This window comes from Apostichopus japonicus, chromosome 9 (assembly GCF_037975245.1).
Source record: "Apostichopus japonicus isolate 1M-3 chromosome 9, ASM3797524v1, whole genome shotgun sequence".
In the NCBI taxonomy this organism is placed as follows: domain Eukaryota; kingdom Metazoa; phylum Echinodermata; class Holothuroidea; order Aspidochirotida; family Stichopodidae; genus Apostichopus; species Apostichopus japonicus.
In genome coordinates this window covers 8,895,553-8,919,082 of record NC_092569.1, presented here as the reverse complement: position 1 = coordinate 8,919,082, position 23,530 = coordinate 8,895,553, and the positions used below count along the sequence as shown (strand labels likewise).

The following is a 23,530-nucleotide window of genomic DNA, read 5'->3' as shown; positions in this document are numbered from 1 at the left end:
GTAGCAGCAAAATGTATGATTTGTTCATTTGTTTATTACAGTAAACCTTCCGTCCTTTTTTAACCTCAGTTTAAGTACGTATCCGCTTTTCGCGTGTACCTCGAAGCTGATTTACTGATACCAAGCATATTGCTCTTCTATATAAGTGTTTGTTCTCATCAAAGCACAGTTCCTCTTGAACAAATGCATAAAGCCTAGCTGTGATTAAATCAATTAGTCAGTTCTCACAGCCATTAATGAATATACTAACTGGTGTATTGAACACAAAAAAAGCTTTACTAAAGGCGATGTGTTTTCCTTCGATTTTTGGTTACCATGGACAGGCATGGCTATCGAGAGATTTAGAATGGTTTTGTAAATGTATCTTTGTTGCAGTTGCCAATGAATCAATTTTTAATATGTTCAGATGAGAATCACACCTTATTAAAAACTTCGATTTTCTTCGATTTTATTGAAAGTGTATATCCGAAAATATCATTTCATTTATTACGTTGTTGATATCTGATTGGATGACATTTACATCAACCTTTACTGCTGTCTCTTCACAAGAGTTTGAGCGATAATTAATCAACGCCATTAATGAATATTCTGAATGGTGTATTGAACACAAAAGAAGCTGTATATCAATACAATATTTTTCCTTCGATTTTAGTTATCATTGACAGGCATGGCTTCAGAATAAATTACACACTCCAGAAAAGTTTGTACCACTTAGCTACGGTGATATATATATATATATATATATATATATATATCTTTATATATATATATATATATATATATATATATATATGCGTTATACACAATTAACCCTAACGAAGAGGGAATTTCGGCCTGCACAAAAGCATTCAAACCGAAACGTGGCAAAGTCCCCACGAAGGAAGAATTGGCTGAATTGATGCAACTAATCTTGACCAGCAATAATCTGGTATTTGGCAACAAACCGACTACCTCCAAATTCATGGCACCGCAATAGGTACCAACATCTTGTGCAATTTTTTTGAATGAAAACCTCGAGAAAGAATTTCTATCTCGACAAAACTTTAAACCACACCATGGTTACGTTTCATTGACGATATCTCCATGATATGGACCCATGGCGAGGCAAATCTAAAACTCTTCATTGATGACATAAACTCGTTTCATCACACAATCAAATTTACTGCAGAATTTTCTGGAAATGACGTTTAATTCCTGGACACCACTGTGACCCTACAAAATGGTTCACTAAAAACATATATATATATATAGCCTATATATATAGCCTATATATATAGCCTATATATATAGCCTATATATATATCGATAGCTTATATATATATATATAGCCTATATATATATAGCCTATATATATATAGCCTATATATATATCGATAGCTTATATATATATAGCCTATATATATAGCCTATATATATAGCCTATATATATATAGCCTATATATCTATATATAGCCTATACATATATATATATATAAATTTAGGCTATAGGTCAATTGTTATATTGACAATTGGACACAGTCTACGAGGAGCAGGGATGCGGTAGAGTGTGGGGCGTCACCATTTGAAAATGTGATCAGAAAGACCTATAAATGCAATTATTATAAAGCATACATTTTACTGATTTTCTGGATACTCCCTCACCCCTTCTCGCCCTCGTGCACCACCTCACCCCCTTCTCCACCTCTTACATCACCCTCTTCCTCGAACTCGATAATATTGTTCATTTACTTACTTTAATTTTGAAGCCGTGGTTACTTCTATCAAGATTGATTATTTGTGCACAATGATCAGTTTAAGACACACTTGGCGATAAACTACACTTTGTCGTTCATTTTAATTGTCTTTCGTGGTGTTTAGAGATAATCGGTTTCAAACTCACGTGTGCAGCCTTTGTACTCTAAGTAAGATATATCTATTGAGGCAGAAATGTTCCTTTGAATTGGCCATTCAAGTGATTCAACAAGCAATATATAAACTCATCATAATACGGTATAAACGGGGCAGGTTTTCTGTATCTCTATATTATTACATTTTTTTATTATTATTATGATTATTAATATTATTATCACGACAAGCATGGTAAATCTACCTTGAGGTAAATATATCTATTCTTAGAATTTTCTTCTAAGAATAGTCATATAGAAGAAGTAGGTATTAAAATATAATTAAAAGTTATCGCGTCCACATATACTTGTACGAATATAATTTATATGTGCAAATAAAGATTTATTTTCAATATTGTATCCCGTCACTGAAAATTTATGTGAATTATATCGTTTCAATGTTATCTACATAAAAACAACAGCGAATCAAATTTTATGAGATGCAGGTAAACATTTACAGATGTACAGATATAAATCGAAGGTAACAGTGCATGCGCATATAGGGATTTGTTAACCACCCCACCCCCCCCCCCCGCATCACCACGGAATCCCATGGGGTTTTATGCGAGACCTGGATATGATTATAATAATATTAAAAAATATTAAATTATAAAGTAAGTAGACAGCTACTGCCGTAACAGAAAACACTTTCTTCACCTTTTCCCTAGCTTATTCTTATACGCGGAGTTTTGCTCCATAATCGTTGTAAAACCAAAAACATTGGTTGCGTATACCGTATAGTTTGTATGTTATGATGTACATAAGTTAATATTGTCCTAACCTTGCGTATCTGTCTCGACGCTTAAGATTAGTCTCAGAAGGAATCGTCCTATCTTTAATGGAGACACAATCCCACAAACATTATCTTTAGCCTGTTATGCTTTCATATATATATATATATATATATATATATATATATATATATATATATATATATATATATATATATATATATATATATATTTATATATATATATATATATATATATATGCGCGTGTGTGTGTGTGTATGTGGAATAAGCTTCCTGGCAGCCTTAAAGAAGTCCAAACTGCTACTTTTAAGAGGCAATTAAAACACTACTTATTTGTCAATGGTTCTGATTACAGCCAGAATCTCGACCAGGTTTAACTTTTTTATAGTTACTTTGAGATTTATTTAGTTGTTTTGCCAGCACTGCAGTGCACACAGTTTTCTGTAGAATATATATATATATTGAAATTGTAGATGTACGAATCATCTTTTATTGCCAAAAAATGTTGACAAAGACATATATTTTTTATCAGCTTACGTACAAGCACACTGAAGAGCTCCTCAATTATGAGTCTGGTAGCTCGTTTTGTTTGTGAAACAGAAATCTCCAGGACGACGGGTGAAGTGTTCTCCGAACAATCTTGGATATCGATAAATGCATCACGTTAATTAATCTTGTGAATGTATTAAACCTTCCTTCTTGAAAAAAAATTCTCATAAACGGTACAGTTAACGTCACTGAACGTTAGATTCGCTGTCTACCTGGAATAACATACTAGGGCTCCGAGGAACTATAGCCATAAGAACAATGAATGAAACGAAATATTTTAGGATTTTACTGATCATGATGATCCTCTGTGATGTTGGCCAAGCAGGAAGTAAGTTATCCTTTCTTGAGTTTTATATTAATAACTTAGAATACGTTACTTCCTTCAAATAAATGTATATATAGCACTGGATTGGGGTGTACGTTTACACCCATTCATGTGTGGGTGTGCAATAACCCGGAAACTAAGGAATAACCCGGATGTTGTTATACGACAAGCGGATAAAGGAGGTGCCACCACTATTCATAATTACACTACCGACTACATTTTTGAAGCAGAGGAGCAACTTAGTAACTCTGATTTTTACAAGGTATTAACGGAGGACCCTTCCAGACTCTTCCACCCCAAAATTGACGAGTTATGTCAATCAGTACCAGAACACGTAACAACCAAGATAGTAGAACTCACGCCTAAGCACCCATCGTTGAGTACGTTCTATACCTTACACTAAAGTCCACAAACTACCTAAATTAATAGCAGAGGCTCAACAAGCACTACGCGGAGTGACCCCTTTTGACCCTGAGAATATCCGCTGTTCTGACATTTGTAAGCTAACCAGGACACTCAAGCTATTCCCTCCTTGCCACCTATTATTTCAGGAATTGGTACGCTTACTGAGCATTTTTCAGGATACATGGACTCCATACTCAACCCTTTATTAAACTATATTCCTTCTTATGTACAGGACACCACGCATTTTTTGAGAATTCTTAACACTATTCAGGCGTTACCAATTAATTCCTTACTTGTTACTATGGACGTATCCTCTTTGTACACTACTATCCCTCATGATGAGGGAATTATCTCTTGTCAAAATTTTCTTCGTGAGCATGCCACCAACCTCACTTTAGGTGATGATCTTGGTCCCATTTTACGTTTCATATTAAGTAATAATTATTTCTCTTTTAACGGGAAATATTATCTACAAATCAATGGTACCGCTATGGGCACTAAGATGGCACCTTGTTACGCCAACAGTTTTATGCACGAATTGGAACAGGAAATGCTATCCACTTCTCCTCTTAAGCCATCGCATTATTATAGATATATTGACGATATATTTTTTGTCTGGCCACATGGTGAAGAATCTCTGAAGTCTTTCTTTGATCATGTTAATTCTTTTCATGACAGCATTACATTTTCTGTCGAAGTTTCTAAACATCAAATATCATTTCTAGATGTTCTGGTCAAGTTGGATGGCAATTCCTTAACCACTTCGGTCTATTATAAGCCCACTGATAGTCATATGTATTTACACTTCAATAGTTTTCACCCGCATAATCTCAAGAGTTCTATTGTTTACAGCCAATGCCTTAGACTTAAACGCATTTGCTCCAACCCATGTGATTTTGAACACCAGATATCCATTTTAACTGGTTATTTCTTAAACGTCGGCGGATACCCCCTTCAATTAATTAGACAGGGTATTATATATATATATATATATATATATATATATATATATATATATATATATATATATATATATATATATATATATATATATATATATATATATATATATGTATATATATATATATATATATATGTATATATATATATATATATATATATGTATATATATATATATATATGTGTGCGTGTGTGTGTGTGTGTATATATATATATATATATTTATATTTATATATATATATATTTATATAGTTAAATTTATATATATATATATATATATATAAAATTAAATAATTATTACAGTGTTTTTTCTCTTAGCAAATTATCAACTTCTCTTAATTCTACTCTATTGTGGTTGGTACTTAGTATTTTGTAAACTTGGGTTGCCTCAAATTGTCCAGATGTTAACATTCATAAATTAGTCTTCCTTAGGGAATTTTAAAGATAGCATAGCATATAAGCTCTGATTAAAGTTCAAAAATACAATATTTTGATCATCAATTTAATAATCGTTATACTCTAATTTAAAGGTAGTGTGTTCCATCCACTGGGGCGGAATAATTGAAACATTACCAGATGTATTTGAATTTGCAACATTCTATGAGTGCCACTCCCTTTTAATATATGCCCGGTAAATCTACGTGAAGGGCACAAGGTCTATGTTATGCAATGCAGGACGTATAATTATTCGTAATGAATTGATGCATGTTTACTTTTCTCTAAACATTAGAAACCGTATAATCTGGTCATAATGATGTGAACTTCTGCTACAAAATATGAAAGTTTATATTGACCATCAGTGAAGTTCGTAAAATTTATTAAAGTCCAGACATTGGACAATAAACGAGAATCATCTTACTGCATAAATTGTAAAAGAGCACTATGTTTGTCTTTCTGATATAATATGGAAAAGAACAAAGAATTCATAAAGGAAACAAAATCTGCTGATAATTTGATATCATATGATAATGATGAAACTGGCAAAACATTGCACCAGATGGCATATAAGGACCTTCAATTGTTCAAAAATGTATCAATTAGATAGATCCCAAGAAAGGTCAATATATCTTTGTTCATGAAAAACATTTTCCTAAATAGGATATGCCAGGGTTATCGAGAAACCAGCCAGCCAATCAGGTAGTATAGCCTGTAAGTTATGTGATGCAAACTATTATACCTTGGGATAGCAGACATGGCTCTTTTCTCAAATTTCACAATCTACATCTTTAATCGCTCCTCCTTCCTGCGTTTTTTTGTAATTTGAGCAAAATATAAATCCCACTATAGATATGGTCACAATCGTTCCTGTCAATACAGCGCTGTTTTATTTATTGGCAGTTTGAGAAGGTAGTTTTTTTAATTACTACTAATCCTTGAGTAAATTCGTACTTCATGACATATTTAAATAGCTTTATTGGAAAACAATCTATGTTTCATATTAAAATATCTAGCCAGCCAGCCAGCTAGAATAAGAACCAGCAAGATCCTGATGTACTTGTAGCATAATCCACTTCTATTTTCAAATAATACAGATTGTTCTGTCAGCAGTGATGTGACGTTGTGTATATGGTGTAATTGGGTGACTGCTATACTCTGTTTTTTTTTACTTGGTGTTTCTATGGTTACTCAAAGTTACGATATAACTTACGATTATGATTGTAATCGGAAATTTGGCACGAATATATCAAGGTATATGACAAGAGTAAGTTTGTAGACGGAAACCTATATATCAATTTATGTAATAAATAATAACGAATTAAAACGCACTTTTATGTTTAATAAAGAAGGAAGAAATCAAAGCAGCTCGGATATTTGACTACATTGGTTATGTGCACAATAAAAATAAACATACGAAACAGATCTGGAACAACTTTGAATTCAAGAAATCAGTTAGAAACAGATGTAACTACACTTTCTACAATTTGAATTCAACATTCTGTAAAAAAAAAAAAAAATTGGAAATCAAATCCGATCCTCTTGAATTGGTAATTCACCCTTCCGCTCCCACCCCAATCCTCCCGAAACGCGGACATTCTCCCGTGACAAACTTGTAATCTTTAGTAAAGTCCAATGTGCCTTTTGTTTTGTCATTTCGCTTTTAGGATTGTGTGAATTTGCGGAGAAGTTTCCTGGTGTAGGAGGAAGTTGTTACAAAGGTTCAACAAATGGTAAGACTTTCATTTTCTATAGTTTAACTAGATATTGTCCTAAGTGATTACAACATAATATACATTTTTTCCGTTCATTTTCCCGCTGTAGTTAAGGTTAAAGTACTTACAAGAAAAGTTTATCAAAGCTATGGAATTTTGCTGAAATGGATGCGATCATCTGTTTTCTAATATTTTTCCTTTGGGGAACATTCAAAGAACCAACAGCTTGAAACATCGTTCGCAAAGATGTATTAGAAATGTAGGCTACATACATTGGAGAACCAAGGATAATAAACGTTACATACATACCAATACGATATATATATATACAATTATACATATATATATATATATGTATATATATATATTTATTTATTTATTTATTTATTAAATAAAAGTAACCAGAATAACATTTTACTTTGTGAAGGATTTCTAAAAACGGTGATCTAGTGTAATTGTTTTCCTCCGTTTCCTTCTGTGCGGCATATGTCGAAATCCATCTCTTGAAATTGGTTTGACTGTTAGTCGAAGACGTTCCTTATGCTTGCTTACATTCATTGTTTTTTTTTTTTTACATGATCATTTATCTAAGTGGAGATTGTACACAAAAAAAGGTAGATTTTGTTTACTGTTAGCGCCTGTGAAATAGGCACCCAAAGCTTGAAAAAACGTTTCTTAAGATACTTTATCATTCGATTCTTTATCTCTCGATGACGTGAAGTTGTACCAAACAGGTACAGCATAGAACACCTCTGTTAAAACATGACACGATTTATGCTAAAACTAGAGACCAAATAATACACTCTGCTCAGTTGATTCCACATATGACAATTTAACGTCAGGTTTTTGCTAATGGGTACCCTTAAGTTGTCAGTATTGGATGTTTTCTCAAACTCTGATGCATTTATTTTAACACTTTGTGATCTAGACGACAAGCGGCCTTCATGTTTTATGTTAATGTTAGCAAAAAACCATTTCTTCTAAGTCTTTCGGAATGAGCAATAAGTCATTTCAATGGTTTGTTTGAACTATATCATTGACATTTTGCTGATAATTGAAATGATGATCGACAATGAAATCTTGTATATTTTGCATGATAATGCAGTGACATAAGCATATTTTGTGACTGAGAGATGATCGTTGGATTTAATTTCGTCCGTGTATAAAGCAAACATTAGAGCAGACAATGGACCCAACTTTAATAGTCCTTTTCTAATTTAACTTGTGGTTAAACTGGCCGTTATGAAATGAGCTATAACCAATTTAATAGCCATGGATCAGTAATAATTCCAGATTAATCTTTTATTAACTTGATCGTATTGAAGAGAAATCCAGGTAAAGCACCTTTGACATAGTGTTTAGCTTGCTATTCAACTGGGACACAACTTCATGGATATGTAAAATCACATGCATGGTACATCTTTTCTGTAAGCAAATTGACGTTTATCCCCATACTGATTAAAACCTAACCAACAACTGTGGCAGAAGAAGCTTTTGCATAATGTTAAATACAATACTCGCTAAATCAGTTGGTCTAAAATCATTTACATGTTTGAGATTCTTCACTTGAAATTTGGAACAGGGAATGTTAATGCCGTTTTCCACAGGCTATAGAGATTTCACTATTTTGCAAGCTTTCATGGAAATTTGATGTGTATATTGGGACTCATTCAGAAGAGAAATTGTAAATACGCACCAAGGGATGTTGTCCGATCCACAAGTAGTAACTCTTTTATCCTTTTTTAATTGACGAGTTACCAAATTAACATCCTATTTAGGACAATCACTGTTCATTTCAGGTAAACATATTGGGATATCGTTATTTACAGAGTCATTGAAACGTCAAACTAGAATTCAATAAGCAAAATGTGACCATCTTTATGTGGATATTTTATAATATGCCAGGAATTTTATATTTTGTCACGTGGTTAAGCGCCTTCTAATATCACTCAACATGAACGTATATTTTGGTCAGTTTTGGGCGGACGGGACTCTTACGCTCATAAGTTGCCCACACCCCCGGCCCCGCCTTCCCGTTTATTTAGTGGAACGGTCCCACAAAAATGATATTCCTGGTTGATGCTAATACTATCCTGGTTAATGTCATGAAATATTTCACCTCTTTCCTGGTTAAATTAACCAACATTTCCTGGTTGTGCTAATACTATCCTGGTTAATATCATAAAATGTTCCACCTCCTTCCTGGTCAAATTAACCAACATTTCCTAGGTGCTAATACTATCCTGGTTAATGTCATGAAATGTTCCACCTCTTTCCTGGTCAAATTAACCAACATTTCCTGGTTGATGCTAGTACTATCCTGGTAAATATCATGAAATATTTCACCTCTCATGGTCAAATTTACCACACTTTTCCTGGTTGGTGTTATAACTATCCTGATTGAGAAAAAAGCAAAACATAAATTATAAAATAACATCATCAATGCTACTGATAACTAACTTTATTTGCATCTTCATTACTTTGGAATTTTGAGTACTAAGTGAACTTTCGCAATTTAGTTTAATTCATTCCTCAAATACTTATACAATGAATTAATATAAGAAATGCAATACTGAAATCAAAATTTTGAGGACATATTTACAGCATAACCATCGTCACATGCTGAAGCTCTGATTGCTCGACATCAACTGTGAAATGTAACAGGGATACCAAGACCTTGATCAGCACTTTTGCACAAGGATACAACTTGAAAATCACTTGAGCAGTTTTCAGTGTAGAACAAGAAATCCTCTCTTGAAAAACTTGATCAAAGCCTCTCTCCCAATAACCTTTGTTACGACAAAATTCAGCCCTGTGTCAGTAGCTTCTTTTCTTTAAAGGTATGCTGAATTAGCCGCAAATATGCTAGATATTCAAATGTGGTCACCTTTGGTCAGAATTCTTTAACTGTTTTTATTACAACCTTTGAGGAAATTTTCCCATTCAATCATCTTGTGTGTTCCTTAAAAATGTCTGAGACTAATTGGAGAGTAAAGACCTCCCCGAAGGTACTTTTGAAAACTTCTTGCCATTATAGCGTGCTATAATTTGGGGCCTATACTGACTACCATTAAACTAGATAGGAAGGTCTTAGAAGATCTATGTTCACATTGTTGTTGATTAGGATGACCTAATACCAAATTTATTTATTTTTAATCTAATTATTTACTTATTGATAATTAATTCATATTTTTATTTGAATTACAATTATATTTTACCACTTTGCACAGGCAAACCGAACATCTGCAAGACAATAATTAGGCTTCCAACAATACCATTAATGTTTTAGTCATAAGCTCATCCTTGGACCTCACATACTTGTGCAAATCATTTTAACTCCAATAGAAAGTGGTAAGTTAAAGCTTATTATCATAACAAGAAAGATTAATTTGAAAAGATTTTGAGCTAACAGTTAACTAGTTAAAGAATAGACCAAAGTGTCCTTGAACATGAATTTTCTGAAATTCTGAATGATTATAATTATGATCACGTTTTGCATTCATCAACATGTCCGTCCGTGGACTCAGGAAGAAGCGTTTCAAAACAATTAACTAAACTGACCCCTAAATGACCTATGACATAAAATTCCTGAGCACTTCCACATGTCTCTTCATCACAGGCCATCTCTATGCAAGTTTATTTGAAGTTGTACCAACAGGTATTATCAATTGTGGACAGAGAGATGAATTGAAATGCAGAACATCAAATTGTTTCTCATAAAAACAGCTACAATCACATTCTTGATGTGCATCATCCAAGCCAAAGACCTCCTTCTACTACTGCAAAGCTGTGTTACTTGGTAGCCTCTCTCAATTTCTCATTTTTCACCTCTTTCAGTTTGTATCAATCTAGGAAAGGAAAAAAGCAATTAAAGTATTAAATGGTGTGTTAACGAACTAGAATGAAAATGAAGATTAATCGCTTCCTTCAGTCCACTAGTTTGTGCCATACTTTTTGAAAACATTATTTATTATCAGTTTCAGTTGTAGAAAAGGAATAAATTGCATTAGCCTATCTTTTATAGCAAGTGCAGTAACAGACTATGTTGGCAGCCAATTAAAGATTAAAGATTCGTCACGGTCGTTCCCTCTGATCTTTTTCGACAAACAAGAAAATGGAGGTTTAAGTACACACAGCCTGTGTTCGTGAACTTGACATACCAATTGCATAATAGGCGATCGTCAAATGTGTTAATGTGCATTACACGTCGCTTGGAGCAAAATGAGTCAATAGTGTTATTTACAGCACTTAGCCTATAGTCAAACCAAAGGTGGTGATACTGGCTCAACATTGTTTCTGTTGTCATTTTATGGTAGATGAAGGTAGGAGCACTGAAAGCTCTCTATCAAGCAATTTTCTCTTCGCTTGGTTATAGCCTAGCCTGGGTAAGTTTTATACTCAGAGGTTAATGTAGGCCACTACAATAAATGCATCACTTGCAGTTTTAAGCAATATCTTCTTTCACTCCGCAATCACTAATAGCCATTTCCCGAACATGTAGACCACTAGTAGTATAGCCTAGGCATAGTCTTTTAAAAGCGAAGGCAAGCTAGGCCTACAGGGTCTAAGACGAAAGTGTACTGACTCAAGAGCACAAAGGTCTATGCATAATATCACTATAAATGTGTGGCTTTGATTAGGTGTGCCCTCAGAAGTTAGCGTACATCACAATTACTCGCATTTGGTAGAAGTAGTCACTACCGGCGGTCGTTAATTAGGGAAGGTCTTGCTTTGAGTATGACACACAGTAGGAATATACTTACTTAGGTCTAGACTTAGGCCTAGTCCGAAGGTACTTACTATACAAATACTAGCCTATACTATCTCATAGCTAGTACAGCGTATTTACTACATCAGGGAAAGGATCTGGCCTAACCTAGCCTAACAACGTAAGAGCTAAGGTTAGGTTATACTTCAATATCGCGCGTACTGACTGTATCGCAGAAATGACAAATCGACATGATCCCGTTATTTCACCTTTCCATTTAAACACTGATTTAAGGTTACTGATACCCCTTTGATCTAGCAAGAATTTGACTTCATCATCTGCAATAATTAGATGGTTATTTGCACATTTCTTCGTTGTATTTGACTGATTTCCTGCTTGCGATTGTCGCCGTAGGAAGCTGCTGCTAGCGAGAGGTAAAATTAACATAAAAAGGCGGGGAAACCTTTGAGTGACATAAGGAGTGTGCAGAGACTGGAAATATATGCGTGGTTTAAGTGATGTGGGTGGGTTTAATGTGCGTTCAGGATGGAGCTGGATAAAAAAAAATACATAAGTGTTAACTCCCTATCATGTATGAATATTTAGTGTGCTGAGGATGGAGATAGCGCTGTAACCCCTGATATATCCTCTGCCCACCAAGGAGAAAACTACGGATGCCTTTAGGTGATACATCTTTACGCCATCAGAAAGAGCACCACCTTCTCCACATCCTCACTGTCTGTCAGCTTTTACTGCTTGTCCTATAAAGACGAAGGTAAACAGTTTGAATATGTGGAATGACCAAAAGCGAAGTCAGCTAAGAAGATATTTTTGTAAATAATAATTGTTAAATAGCTGTCAGGTATTTAACTGATTAATTTACTTGTAATCGAGCGGAACAGGAATTTGTGGATATTTCTACTGTTCCATGTTCGTTTCATAATCCAGACATCCTCTTTTTTCATTAAAAGAGACAAACTTAAGAGGAACTGATTAATTGAAATGTGTGAAATACCAACAGAATTTACATCTGTTTTCTCAAGATTTGCGCAGGTTGCAAACACAGAGAAAGAGGAACCTCTTTATTTACCTTTAACAAATTCGCCTTTTAATTGTGTTCTCTATTTAAGATGATACTACCAAGCTGAGCACCACCTCACCGCCAGTTGACACCTCCTCTCAGTCAATCGACACAACTCGTTTATCAACCCAGACTGTCTGCCTACCTGGTCAGCTGCGATGCTACAATGACGACAATGAAGAGGTCTGTGCGGCACCTGAGAATTGCACATGTCAAATGACGAGTGTGAATGCAAAAATTTCGGTGAGATTCCCAAATCTTTACTTCTGCAGCCAGATATAGAGAAGTCGCTTAATATAAAATAAATGACTTTCAGATGTTTAAAAGTACAAATTACCGTATTCTACCAGTTTCCCCCTTGACTCTACGTTAATTTTGATATACTGCTATCCATTCTTTATGCCGACAGCAAAAAAAATATCATCATCATCGTCGTCATCTTCGTCACTACAGTTATCATTATTATCGTTATAGTTATTCATATTATTGTTATAATTTACTATCACTGTTTACAACCACGTTGCTATTGCACAGGCTGGTGGATTTTATGTCAACCCTGATTGTACAAGAATGGCTCACTGTATCAATGGTAATGTCACGTGGGATGACGAATACAGCTGCAGCCCCAATGCACAGTGTGAGAAACAAGGCAACGTACACCAATGTTACTGCAAGGCTGGTTATAATGGTGATGGAAAAACATGTTTGCAGCTCACTAACTGCCAAGATGTATATACTGCTGGTATTAACGAAAGTGGTATCTACACCATTAAACCAACTGGCTGGCCTGGATCACCATTTCCAGTTTATTGCAACATGGCTGACGGAGGTGGATGGACGGTAAGTCATAATAGAATCTAGATTTCTGTAGGCCTTTGGTATATAAATTCACAAATAATGAATCACAGATGACATCAACTATTAATTGGATGTTTGATATTAAGTAATTACTTACGTCATTAGTTTATTTTAATTAGCATTACACAGATACAGACTGAAAGATTTGTGACAAATCCGGATAGTCCTCCGTCGAATTCTATTTGTTTTTCTGTGATTGCTATACGTTCAAATGTCTAAAGTTAAAGCATTACTTATTACAAAATACAAATACAATGCTGGTTATAACAACAGTGGTATCTACGCCATTAATTAAACCAACTAACTGATCTGGCTTACCGTACTCTTTAATGATACATTGTTAAAAACGACAAACGTTTAAGCGTTTATTTTAGGATTCTACTTTTCCCTCAGGGGGTACACGCTACCTTACACCGAAGTGAAATGTTACATTACTTAAGAAATATGTTGCCCACAACAGGGAGAAGAAAAAAAAAACGCGATCTCGTCCATCAAAAATAAGCCGCGTTGAATGTTCAACCGACACGCCGTACACACAATCTCTTTTGCAGTGTCACATGATCAACATTCATCAAATTTTTTTTTTGAGAAAGTAGTTGATATTTCATATAGTCAGGTGTACGATGCCATTATGGACCAATACATGTGTAATCAGAGCGAAAACTCACTTCTGTTATAAAAGGTACCTTGATACATTGATTACTTCCAGGTAATGCTATACCGCTGTTATATTAATAATAAAAAGGAAGGATTTTAGTTCATATCTTAAATTGTATTGTAATACTCAAACGGATCAATTGTTGCCCTATTGCTTTATCTTAACTTATTGATTTTGTTAAGCATAGATTGTATATGGCAATGGGGGAAGGTTGTTAAAACGTATTTAAATGAACTGCAGGCAGTAATGTTGAATAACAAGAAGTTACAGGTCGAGTGTGCTGCATTGTTTTGAAGGGAATAGAAATATCACAAACCAGAAAAGATTAAATTAAGAAGAAGTATATTGTATTGCATTACTCAAAACACATGAATTGAGAAAACATTTAAAATTTATGATAACAAATATTATGAAACATCTAACAGAAAATATTCTAAGCTTCATTTAAAATTTTGGCTAATATTTATGCATGCATGGCACAATTATTTAACACCTGTGTTGTTATTCCAAGGGTTAAACATTACAGCTTAGTAATGTTTGATGTATATAGCTGACATCTAATGTTTGTTTTCTTAAAGATTAAAGCGTTGAGAGAAAGATCTTCAAAATCAAAACAGTGACATTGATCTTTTATCTTATGGTAGAGCTAATGGATTATACCGAATTGGAGGAAATCTCCGAAACGTTCCTTTGTGAAGGAAACGTTCCTTTGTGAAGGAAACTTCTTTTTTTTTCAATTTCTGGTGGTATAGTCTGGATGTTCTTACTGCTTCCCATTTATTTTTCACATTCTTATTATCACTTTGGCAATTAGATTCATGCCAGTTAGCATTACAAAAATACAGTGTAACAGAATAGTGACAAAAAAAGGAACTTTCTGTTATTTTTTTTTTTTTCTGCGGTTGCTCCTTCAAGTAAAATAGCATAAGCTCGTAAAATGTCAGTCTTCTTTTTCTGTTTATTATGGATTGTCTTATATTCGATTATGTTCTTAAAGTATTCCGTAAACTGAATCATTCTGGTTCATCTCTGTCATATTAATCTACATAAGAAACATCCCCATGACTTCTTAGTTTTGAAATGGTAAATCTTAGGAAGTCCTTAATTTATTTTTATTTCAGGTGTTCCAACGTCGAGTTAATGGTTCTGTTGATTTTTACCGTAACTGGACCAGCTACAAGGAAGGCTTTGGTCAGATCGTTCATGAATTTTGGATGGGTAATGACAAGCTGTATTACATCACCAATCAAGATAACTATCAAATCCGTATTGATCTGGTCGACAGGGAAGGGACTCCATACTTCGCTGAATATGACTTGTTCCGTATCAACGATGAAAATGACAAGTATCGTCTGTCCGCGGTGGGAACTCACAGCGGGACAGCAGAAGTACTAAATACCGTCCGTGAGTAAAGTAAATAATGGGGATGCCTCCATCTTTTGCCATCTAGATTACCCAATTTCTATCTTCATTAATGTAAATAACTTCATAAATAGTTTTTTATCTGAACAAATTATTAAGCACAATCATAAAATATGCTATTTTTTTCAGTTAATCATAACAGAATTATAATAATGGCATTGTCACGGCTTCTTCTACATATATTTGGAACTTATTTATTGTCCCTCTATAGTTGAGCCATTAACTTGTTCTAAATTTATATTTTCCATTTGGATATCAAAACGTTTTGCAGAAAAAACACGAAATTTATGGGTTATACGTATATGTATGAGTTTTGGACGAATGAGTAAGTATTAGCAAAATATTGAACGCATAGTTTGTTTGTAATAATGCTATAAATGCATGGGGCCTTTTTTTCATGATCTGTCATAGATATCACTCTACCGTACCAGCAATATAAAGAGGGGAAAGATTTTGAACTTTATTGCTAGTGTGGAGTAATATGACTTTACCGTTCAAAATTTAACAATGAGTGACCCTTAGTATTACACTCTAATCGTGAGATATATTTTAAAACTATATTTCTAATATGAAAGAGATTGTGATTAAAAGTTACTTAATGATATGTGATATTTTATATTATACGCACTAGGGTGGAAAAGGGTTATGCGGCTTATACGTCAGTGCATCATGTATCTTTTCTTTTTTGTCTTAACAGACAACGAAAATGCTTTGAAATATCAGTTCAACAGTTCCTTTAGTACTTACGATCAAGATAATGATAAGGCGGCTACTGTACACTGTACGGTAAACAAACAAGGCGCATGGTGGCACAGCAACTGCTGTAGATCCAATCTCAATGGCAACTACTTCGCTAGTGTCATTCCTTCCACTAAGAGTTGTTGTGGGAGCCATTCCTCTATCTGTTGGAACAAACTACCAGGACCTGACCATAACATCAAATACACCGAGATGAAGATTCGACCTGTACGTGATTAAATATAGCAAATATCTTCAATTTTCTGTATCCTTAGACGGAGTAAGCAGACGCTTCACCACAGATTAAATGAATAAGACTTATAGAGTATTCCTAGAGATATTTACGAACCGGAACCCCACATCGAGTCTGAAATAATATCCTTCGTTCTCGTTAATATTTTGTCATATGAAGGTAACATTTCAACAGATTCAAATTGGCTCAGATGTTGTCATGTTCAGTTTTAATACAATAGAGTAACGTATTCTTTTATCATTGTTTTAGTCCATTATTTACAATACAACAACAAAATATTTCCCATTGATATTAAATTAATTGAGAATTTTATTTTATTTAAATTAAAAAACAATTTACACTTCGTAAATGAAAATGTACCCTCCAAACTAAGGAAAATACAAGAATCTGTTTAGATTCCGAAATCTCATTACTAGGTATTGTCGTATCACTGTTCAAATCAACAGTTTTCCGACAGTTTGTCCCATTTTCGACATTTGAAGACATCATATCAACTTAGTAAATTGTAAGATAGGCTCCTGCATGGAATTTGTTAAATCTATTGTTGAATTGACATGTAATGTGTGTTTGTTGTGGTCATAATGTAGCATTTGTGTTTGCTCTTTCATTGTGATACCATATATTATTATTAATCATGCGAGTTTAAACTGTAATTTAATTGGGCGTGTTTCAATTGTGATGGTTTCCAAGTAGTTATTACTTTTTTAATAATTTGTGGAAATTATCAACATTGCAACTGTTAACAAATACTCAGATAACCTTTTCCTTGTCATTTAGTGTATTAAATCGATTCTCCCAAATCATGCGAACTCTTCAAAAAAACATACATATATCTATATATAAAGGATGGATGGATGGATGGATGGATGGATGGATGGATGGATGGATGGATGGATGGATGGATGGATGGATGGATGGATGGATGGATGGATGGATGGATGGATGGATGGATGGATGGATGGATGGATGGATGGATGGATGGATGGATGGATGGATGGATGGATGGATGGATGGATGGATGGATGGATGGATGGATGGATGGATGGATGGATGGATGGATGGATGGATGGATGGATGGATGGATGGATGGATGGATGGATGGATGGATGGATGGATGGATGGATGGATGGATGGATGGATGGATGGATGGATGGATGGATGGATGGATGGATGGATGGATGGATGGATGGATGGATGGATGGATGGATGGATGGATGGATGGATGGATGGATGGATGGATGGATGGATGGATGGATGGATGGATGGATGGATGGATGGATGGATGGATGGATGGATGGATGGATGGATGGATGGATGGTTGGATGGATGGATGGATGGATGGATGGATGGATGGATGGATGGATGGATGGATGGATGGATGGATGGATGGATGGATGGATGGATGGATGGATGGATGGATGGATGGATGGATGGATGGATGGATGGATGGATGGATGGATGGATGGATGGATGGATGGATGGATGGATGGATGGATGGATGGATGGATGGATGGATGGATGGATGGATGGATGGATGGATGGATGGATGGATGGATGGATGGATGGATGGACTTCTTTTCACTGCGTCGATCATCAGTCAACTGAATCTTGCAAGGACGACTATTTCCTTTGTGGGCGGTCAGGTGGTTTTTGAACGATTGCCGTGACGAAATTTGGATACAAATTCGCTACTCTTGTTGATTGAGTTGTAGCTTTTGTCGGCTCTGCTTCTTAATATGAAGACCTTTTTTCCATACAGAGATTACACTGGTCTGAGCTGCGTTTATATGTATTAGACTGCTTTTAGGGTTTCCCAAGAGATGGAGCGACTGAAAACACAATATATATATATATATATATATATATATATATATAATAACAAGCACAAAATAAAAATAGGCTATAGCTGTATGAGGAATATGCGGCATATTATCAAAGCCAAAGCCCGCAATAACAAGATTATATCGAAAGCAAACCAGGAGACCAGTGAAATAACTTGCAATTGCAGAAAAAAAAAGCGACTGCCCCCTATCCGGGGAATGTCGCGTCAGCAATATAATGCAAAAAGCAAAGATCACTACTGGTCAAGAGACAGTCTTAGCAATCGGTCTGGTTAGTTGAAGCTTTCAGGCAAGCTACACCAACTATATCAAATATTTCCGCAACTTACATTACCAAAAGAAACTGAGCTCTCAAAACATATCTGGGACTTAAATGGAAAGAAAATCGATCACTCCGTTTTCTTCAAGAACTTATCAGTTTGAAAAAAATATATATTTTGCTTTTGTAAGAATATTATCTTCCAGTGGGACAACCAACCTGTTGTAATCCTATCAAGCACAAAACCACTTAATTAAAGCGGTAAATTGATGTCACTGCTGCTGTATTAGTCAGACACATGTACGAAACTGACGTATTTCAGAATCCTCAACTTCATGATGGCACAAGCTAAAAAGATGCACTTTCTATTACTTACTTTTACACAAAAATATCGCCTAAGTACTTCTTTGAGTTATTTATGTATATTATATTGATGTAAAACTTACTTAATGATAAACGTTTGTGTCAATAGTCAATACATGGTGTTAAAAAGTTTCATTGGTGTTTGATATTTTTAAAATTTACCCTGTCGCGCGTTGTGATGTTAAAAGCCGCTAGTTTGTTGGCAGCTATGCATCAACTGTAACAAAGCTTATTAATTATTGACATTCTTCACGTAATCATCTACGTCCTTTTCATGTACCGGTACTGCTTACCATTTTTATCTCTTTTACAAAATCAACTAACGGTTATCAAAAACACCATGTGGAATAATTGCCTGCCATGGAAATATTCTTTTACAAAATCAACTAACGGTTATCAAAAAAACATGTTGAATAATTGCCTGCCACGGAAATATTCCTATGAAGCCTATAAATAACATGTCTGTGAGCACCTTCAGTTAGGACTGCCAGGTAGGACTTTCACATATTCCAGTGAAATTGAGCAATTTCCATACGTTAGTTACGAACGTTGTGATGATCATTGGAACGAGGTGTGCTTACATGTATTTGGTGGAGAATTAGTTTGATTAGCCTAAACTAGAGGGTTGCTATCTATCTTATTTATCCGTGCTTTTGATGCCGAACAGTAATGGTAACATACTGATGTTGTTGATCAGTCTATTGTATTCTAATCGCTCCCATATGAAGGATAAGATATTGTATTTTGTTGGTAAATTTAACCTATTGCGGCTCTCTGTTTCCATAGCACCGGTTTCCATAGTAATATCTAATGTCTCGTGGGTCATCTATGACAGGGTGACCACCGTACTGGGGGGGGGGGTCAAATCTGTCCATCTGTGTGTTTGCGTATCTGTTACATCAGCAGTCCTGTGTCAATGACTCCACCTAAACGGCTGGGTCGGTTTCTTGAAACTTGGTAGGAAGGTGCCCCATGATGAGAGTTCGTTTCTCTAAGAACTAAAGGTCAGATGTCAAAGGTCTAATTAAGTAAAAAGGGTTTTGTGCTTTAACTCCAAGTGAAAACATTTTGACAAGCAACGTTCGCAGGCATAGCTGAAATGTCAAGTGCTATCAAAATTTATGGTTACCGTAATGGTAACTGGGTCACAGGGCATGTGTCAAGGATATAGTTTGAATGCAAATTGCGTCAAAAAATTCCGAGTAAACGGCTGGCCCCGTTTTCTCCAAATTTTGTATGCAGCTATATGTAGTAACCATGTTAACTAAGGTCAGTACTCAAATTAGCAGAACAATAGCTTTTTGCTTTAACTCTTACAGGCTGCATTGGATTGACTTGGAATCTTTTCAGTTATAAGATGTCAGATGTCGGATAGTATTAAAATATTTGGTTAATTTGGATGGATTCATTATATGTTTCTGATCGATTGGCCGTATTTGCAAGATGATTTCTTCAAGTTGGGTAGGAAGGTGCAATCTGCTAGGGACTTATGAGTTGAAGACCTTTACAATGAAAGGTGAAAGGTCAATTGAAGGCATGACACAAGAAAGTTTCTGTAATTTAATAAGAAAAGATGGAAGATATATCAGTCAGAAAATCATAGTTATAAGTTAATGTTGTAAAGTTAATTAAGTAACTGTCTAAAGATAGACCCCGCCCCACCCCACTCCCTTACCCCCGTCATATCCCACCCCCACCCCATCCCACCCTTTCAACATTAGCATCCCGTCAGTTTGGAAGTCTTAAACGTTTAAAAAGACAATTTCTTCATGCATAATGCACAACCGTGAAGTCTAAAGTTTCGCCAAAAATATACAGCATATGCAATGAGAGAATGGCATACTAAACTTCACACTTCATAGTTTTGTCTGTAATACTTTATAAATTGCCAACATTTATCATTGCGCTGGGAGGGTTTTCAAGTGAAATAAACCCCTTATATCATATGAAAAGGAACAGCAATCACGGTTGTTTACTTTTGGATTTGAAATGGAAATACATCCTAACCTTGAAATATATTACATATATATTTCAAAACTAACTAAGTAAGTATTGTAACGTAAATCCCTCTGTATTGCCTACTTATGCCGCCGGTGGTTTTTCATGCAAGCAACTCGGGAGCATTGTGTAAATGTTTTGTAACTTCTCTCAGATATGGCGGACGTCCAAGAATAGATATTGTCCTGACAGTATAGTGCAGCTCTGTCTGTTAAATAGCTCATCACAAGAACTGTTGTAAGTTTTCTATCAGCTGAAGGCTCGCGTTATGCACAAGGTACAACCAATCAAATTATTGCTGTTACAACAGAATCATTTCCGTTACTAACACCTATGTATAACGTATGTATAACTGAAGAAGCAACTGAAGAACGAACGGTAGCTGAGGGTCTCTGGATAGTGTCTCCCAGTAAGATCAGCATCAGCATATTTAGGTAAGTCCTTTGAAAATGTAAAATCATTGATAAACGTATTTGACGTGACTATCGTAAATGTTTATCTAATATTACGAGTACTAATTCAACATTAGGTCATTCGGCGTAAAGCTCACGTGGTGTAACTGACACAACTAGGCCAGTAGTTATTAATGTTGAGATAACAGTTTCACAGGGCTCAATTCCCTTTTAACATACATTTATGATATAATATATAATTAAATGAATGATCTGGCATTAATTTATCATTGTGATGAATTTACTGGAATTGTAGTTTTAACATAAAAGGTGCAGTTATTCGAGAACTGAGCTAACGTAACTGTATCCACAGTCTAAGTACAGTGTTTTTTCATTGTATAACATTTTCCAGAAACAAGTCTGAATATTTTGGTAAATATGCGTTCTCTTTAGCACAGGATAGATCAAAATAAAGTATCCTGAGTTATTGTGTACCGAACTATACTCGGTAGATTGTGCTATTAACGCAGTGCGTTCGTTTAACGTTATTGACGCAATGCGTTCGATTTGCGTTATTGAGGCAATGCGTTCCTTTTGCGTTATTGAAGCAGTGCGTTCTTTTTGCGTTATTGACGCAATGCGCTCGTTTTGCGTTATTGACGCAGTGTGTTCGGTTTGCGTTATTGACGCAGTGCCTTCGTTTTGTGTTATTGACGGAGTGCATTAGTTTTGAGTTATTGACTCTGTTCTTGTATATTGCGTCTTTTATTCAGTGCCTCCAAATTGCTGGCGTCAATTATTGTACTGAACTAGTTACTTTAACTTAAGGTTGAATATGGACACCCAGCGAACTTTCAGTGTACTAGTCTGTTGCTATAACTTAGCCATCATTACGTCTGTACGTTGAGTCTGTATTGTGATTGCATTGAATTGTTGAGGCCAATCACATTGAAAATCAGATCTTTTTTGTGCTTCCTTGTGAAAGAGAGGAGAAAGGAATAAAGGAATATTTTGGAGCTGAATTATAGGTAGAGGTGTGATTGAGGGGGGGGGGGTAGAGATAAACACCACCTCTGGCTGTAGTACCCTATAGAATATGAAGGTGAAAACAACACAACTTTCAAGGGACACTGTTTTTGTCACTAATCCACATACAACAATATGGGAACTGTCACTGCATTTGGGCGATACTTCAACCGTCCACACCACACTTTATTACACGGAATCGCCTTGCTACAGTTTGCCCTAAAAGTACGTGAATGTAACTTCGCCACATTCCACCTCATTTTCTCAACATAAAGAAATGAATTATGACTTAATCTGCCATACAGCCTATACATTTATTAACAAATGGTGCGTCAGTGGAATAAATTGAGTTTTCTTTTCGGGAGTCCGAAAGAGTTACGTCATAACCTCAAATGACATTAACACTGAATGCATTGAAACACATCATAGATGAAGTTTTCATCAAGCCGTAACATTTCGTTTCTTTAAAATGACATAAATTGATTCCACTTACAAAAGCAAAGTGGTGGGGACGTCCAGGCGCAGATCCAGGGTGTGTGGGGTGAACAATCTACACCTTTTTCTTCTAACCCAAGCCAAAATAAAAAATAGTTATGTGGCCTTCCAGCTTCTCTGCTAAATATTTAAGGGAGAGCAAGAAATCAAAGATGTTGTCGTTACACGATAATGATAAGTTTCATGTGTGTCTGGTTCTTTTTCTTCTAATTTATCATTAAAAAGTAAATTCATCTTATGGCTATTTGGTCTTTCCATATCAAATCACCAAATGATTTAGAATGTTGCAGTTCGACATCTTTTAAAAAATTACCTATTTAGTGTATGCTTGGTTAATAAAAAAAGCATATAGACCTCTTTTGAAAAGTTCAGTTGCATTGCTTTTAAAATGGCTGATTTATCACACTTTGAAAT

General features: G+C 35.1%; 1 protein-coding gene across 1 annotated transcript; it reads left to right on the top strand.

Moving 5' to 3' along the window:
• The first annotated feature begins 3,368 nt into the window (after nucleotides 1-3,368).
• Nucleotides 3,369-17,729, top strand: LOC139974060 (microfibril-associated glycoprotein 4-like). The gene is made up of 6 exons (XM_071980975.1): nucleotides 3,369-3,512; nucleotides 6,977-7,042; nucleotides 12,863-13,056; nucleotides 13,348-13,653; nucleotides 15,451-15,733; nucleotides 16,449-17,729. Exons 1-6 carry the CDS (start codon nucleotides 3,443-3,445, stop codon nucleotides 16,727-16,729), a joined length of 1,200 nt encoding a protein of 399 aa, XP_071837076.1. The 5' UTR covers nucleotides 3,369-3,442; the 3' UTR covers nucleotides 16,730-17,729.
• The last annotated feature ends 5,801 nt before the right edge of the window (nucleotides 17,730-23,530 follow it).

What these genes read in the sequence shown, in the direction of transcription:
- LOC139974060 (XM_071980975.1), top strand. Translation starts at nt 3,443, where the DNA reads ATGAATGAAACGAAATATTTTAGGATTTTACTGATCATGATGATCCTC. An exon ending in GTGTGAATGCAAAAATTTCG is followed by an intron (nt 13,057 to 13,347) that starts GTGAGATTCCCA and finishes GCTATTGCACAG; the next exon opens with GCTGGTGGATTTTATGTCAA. An exon ending in AGAAGTACTAAATACCGTCC is followed by an intron (nt 15,734 to 16,448) that starts GTGAGTAAAGTA and finishes TTGTCTTAACAG; the next exon opens with ACAACGAAAATGCTTTGAAA.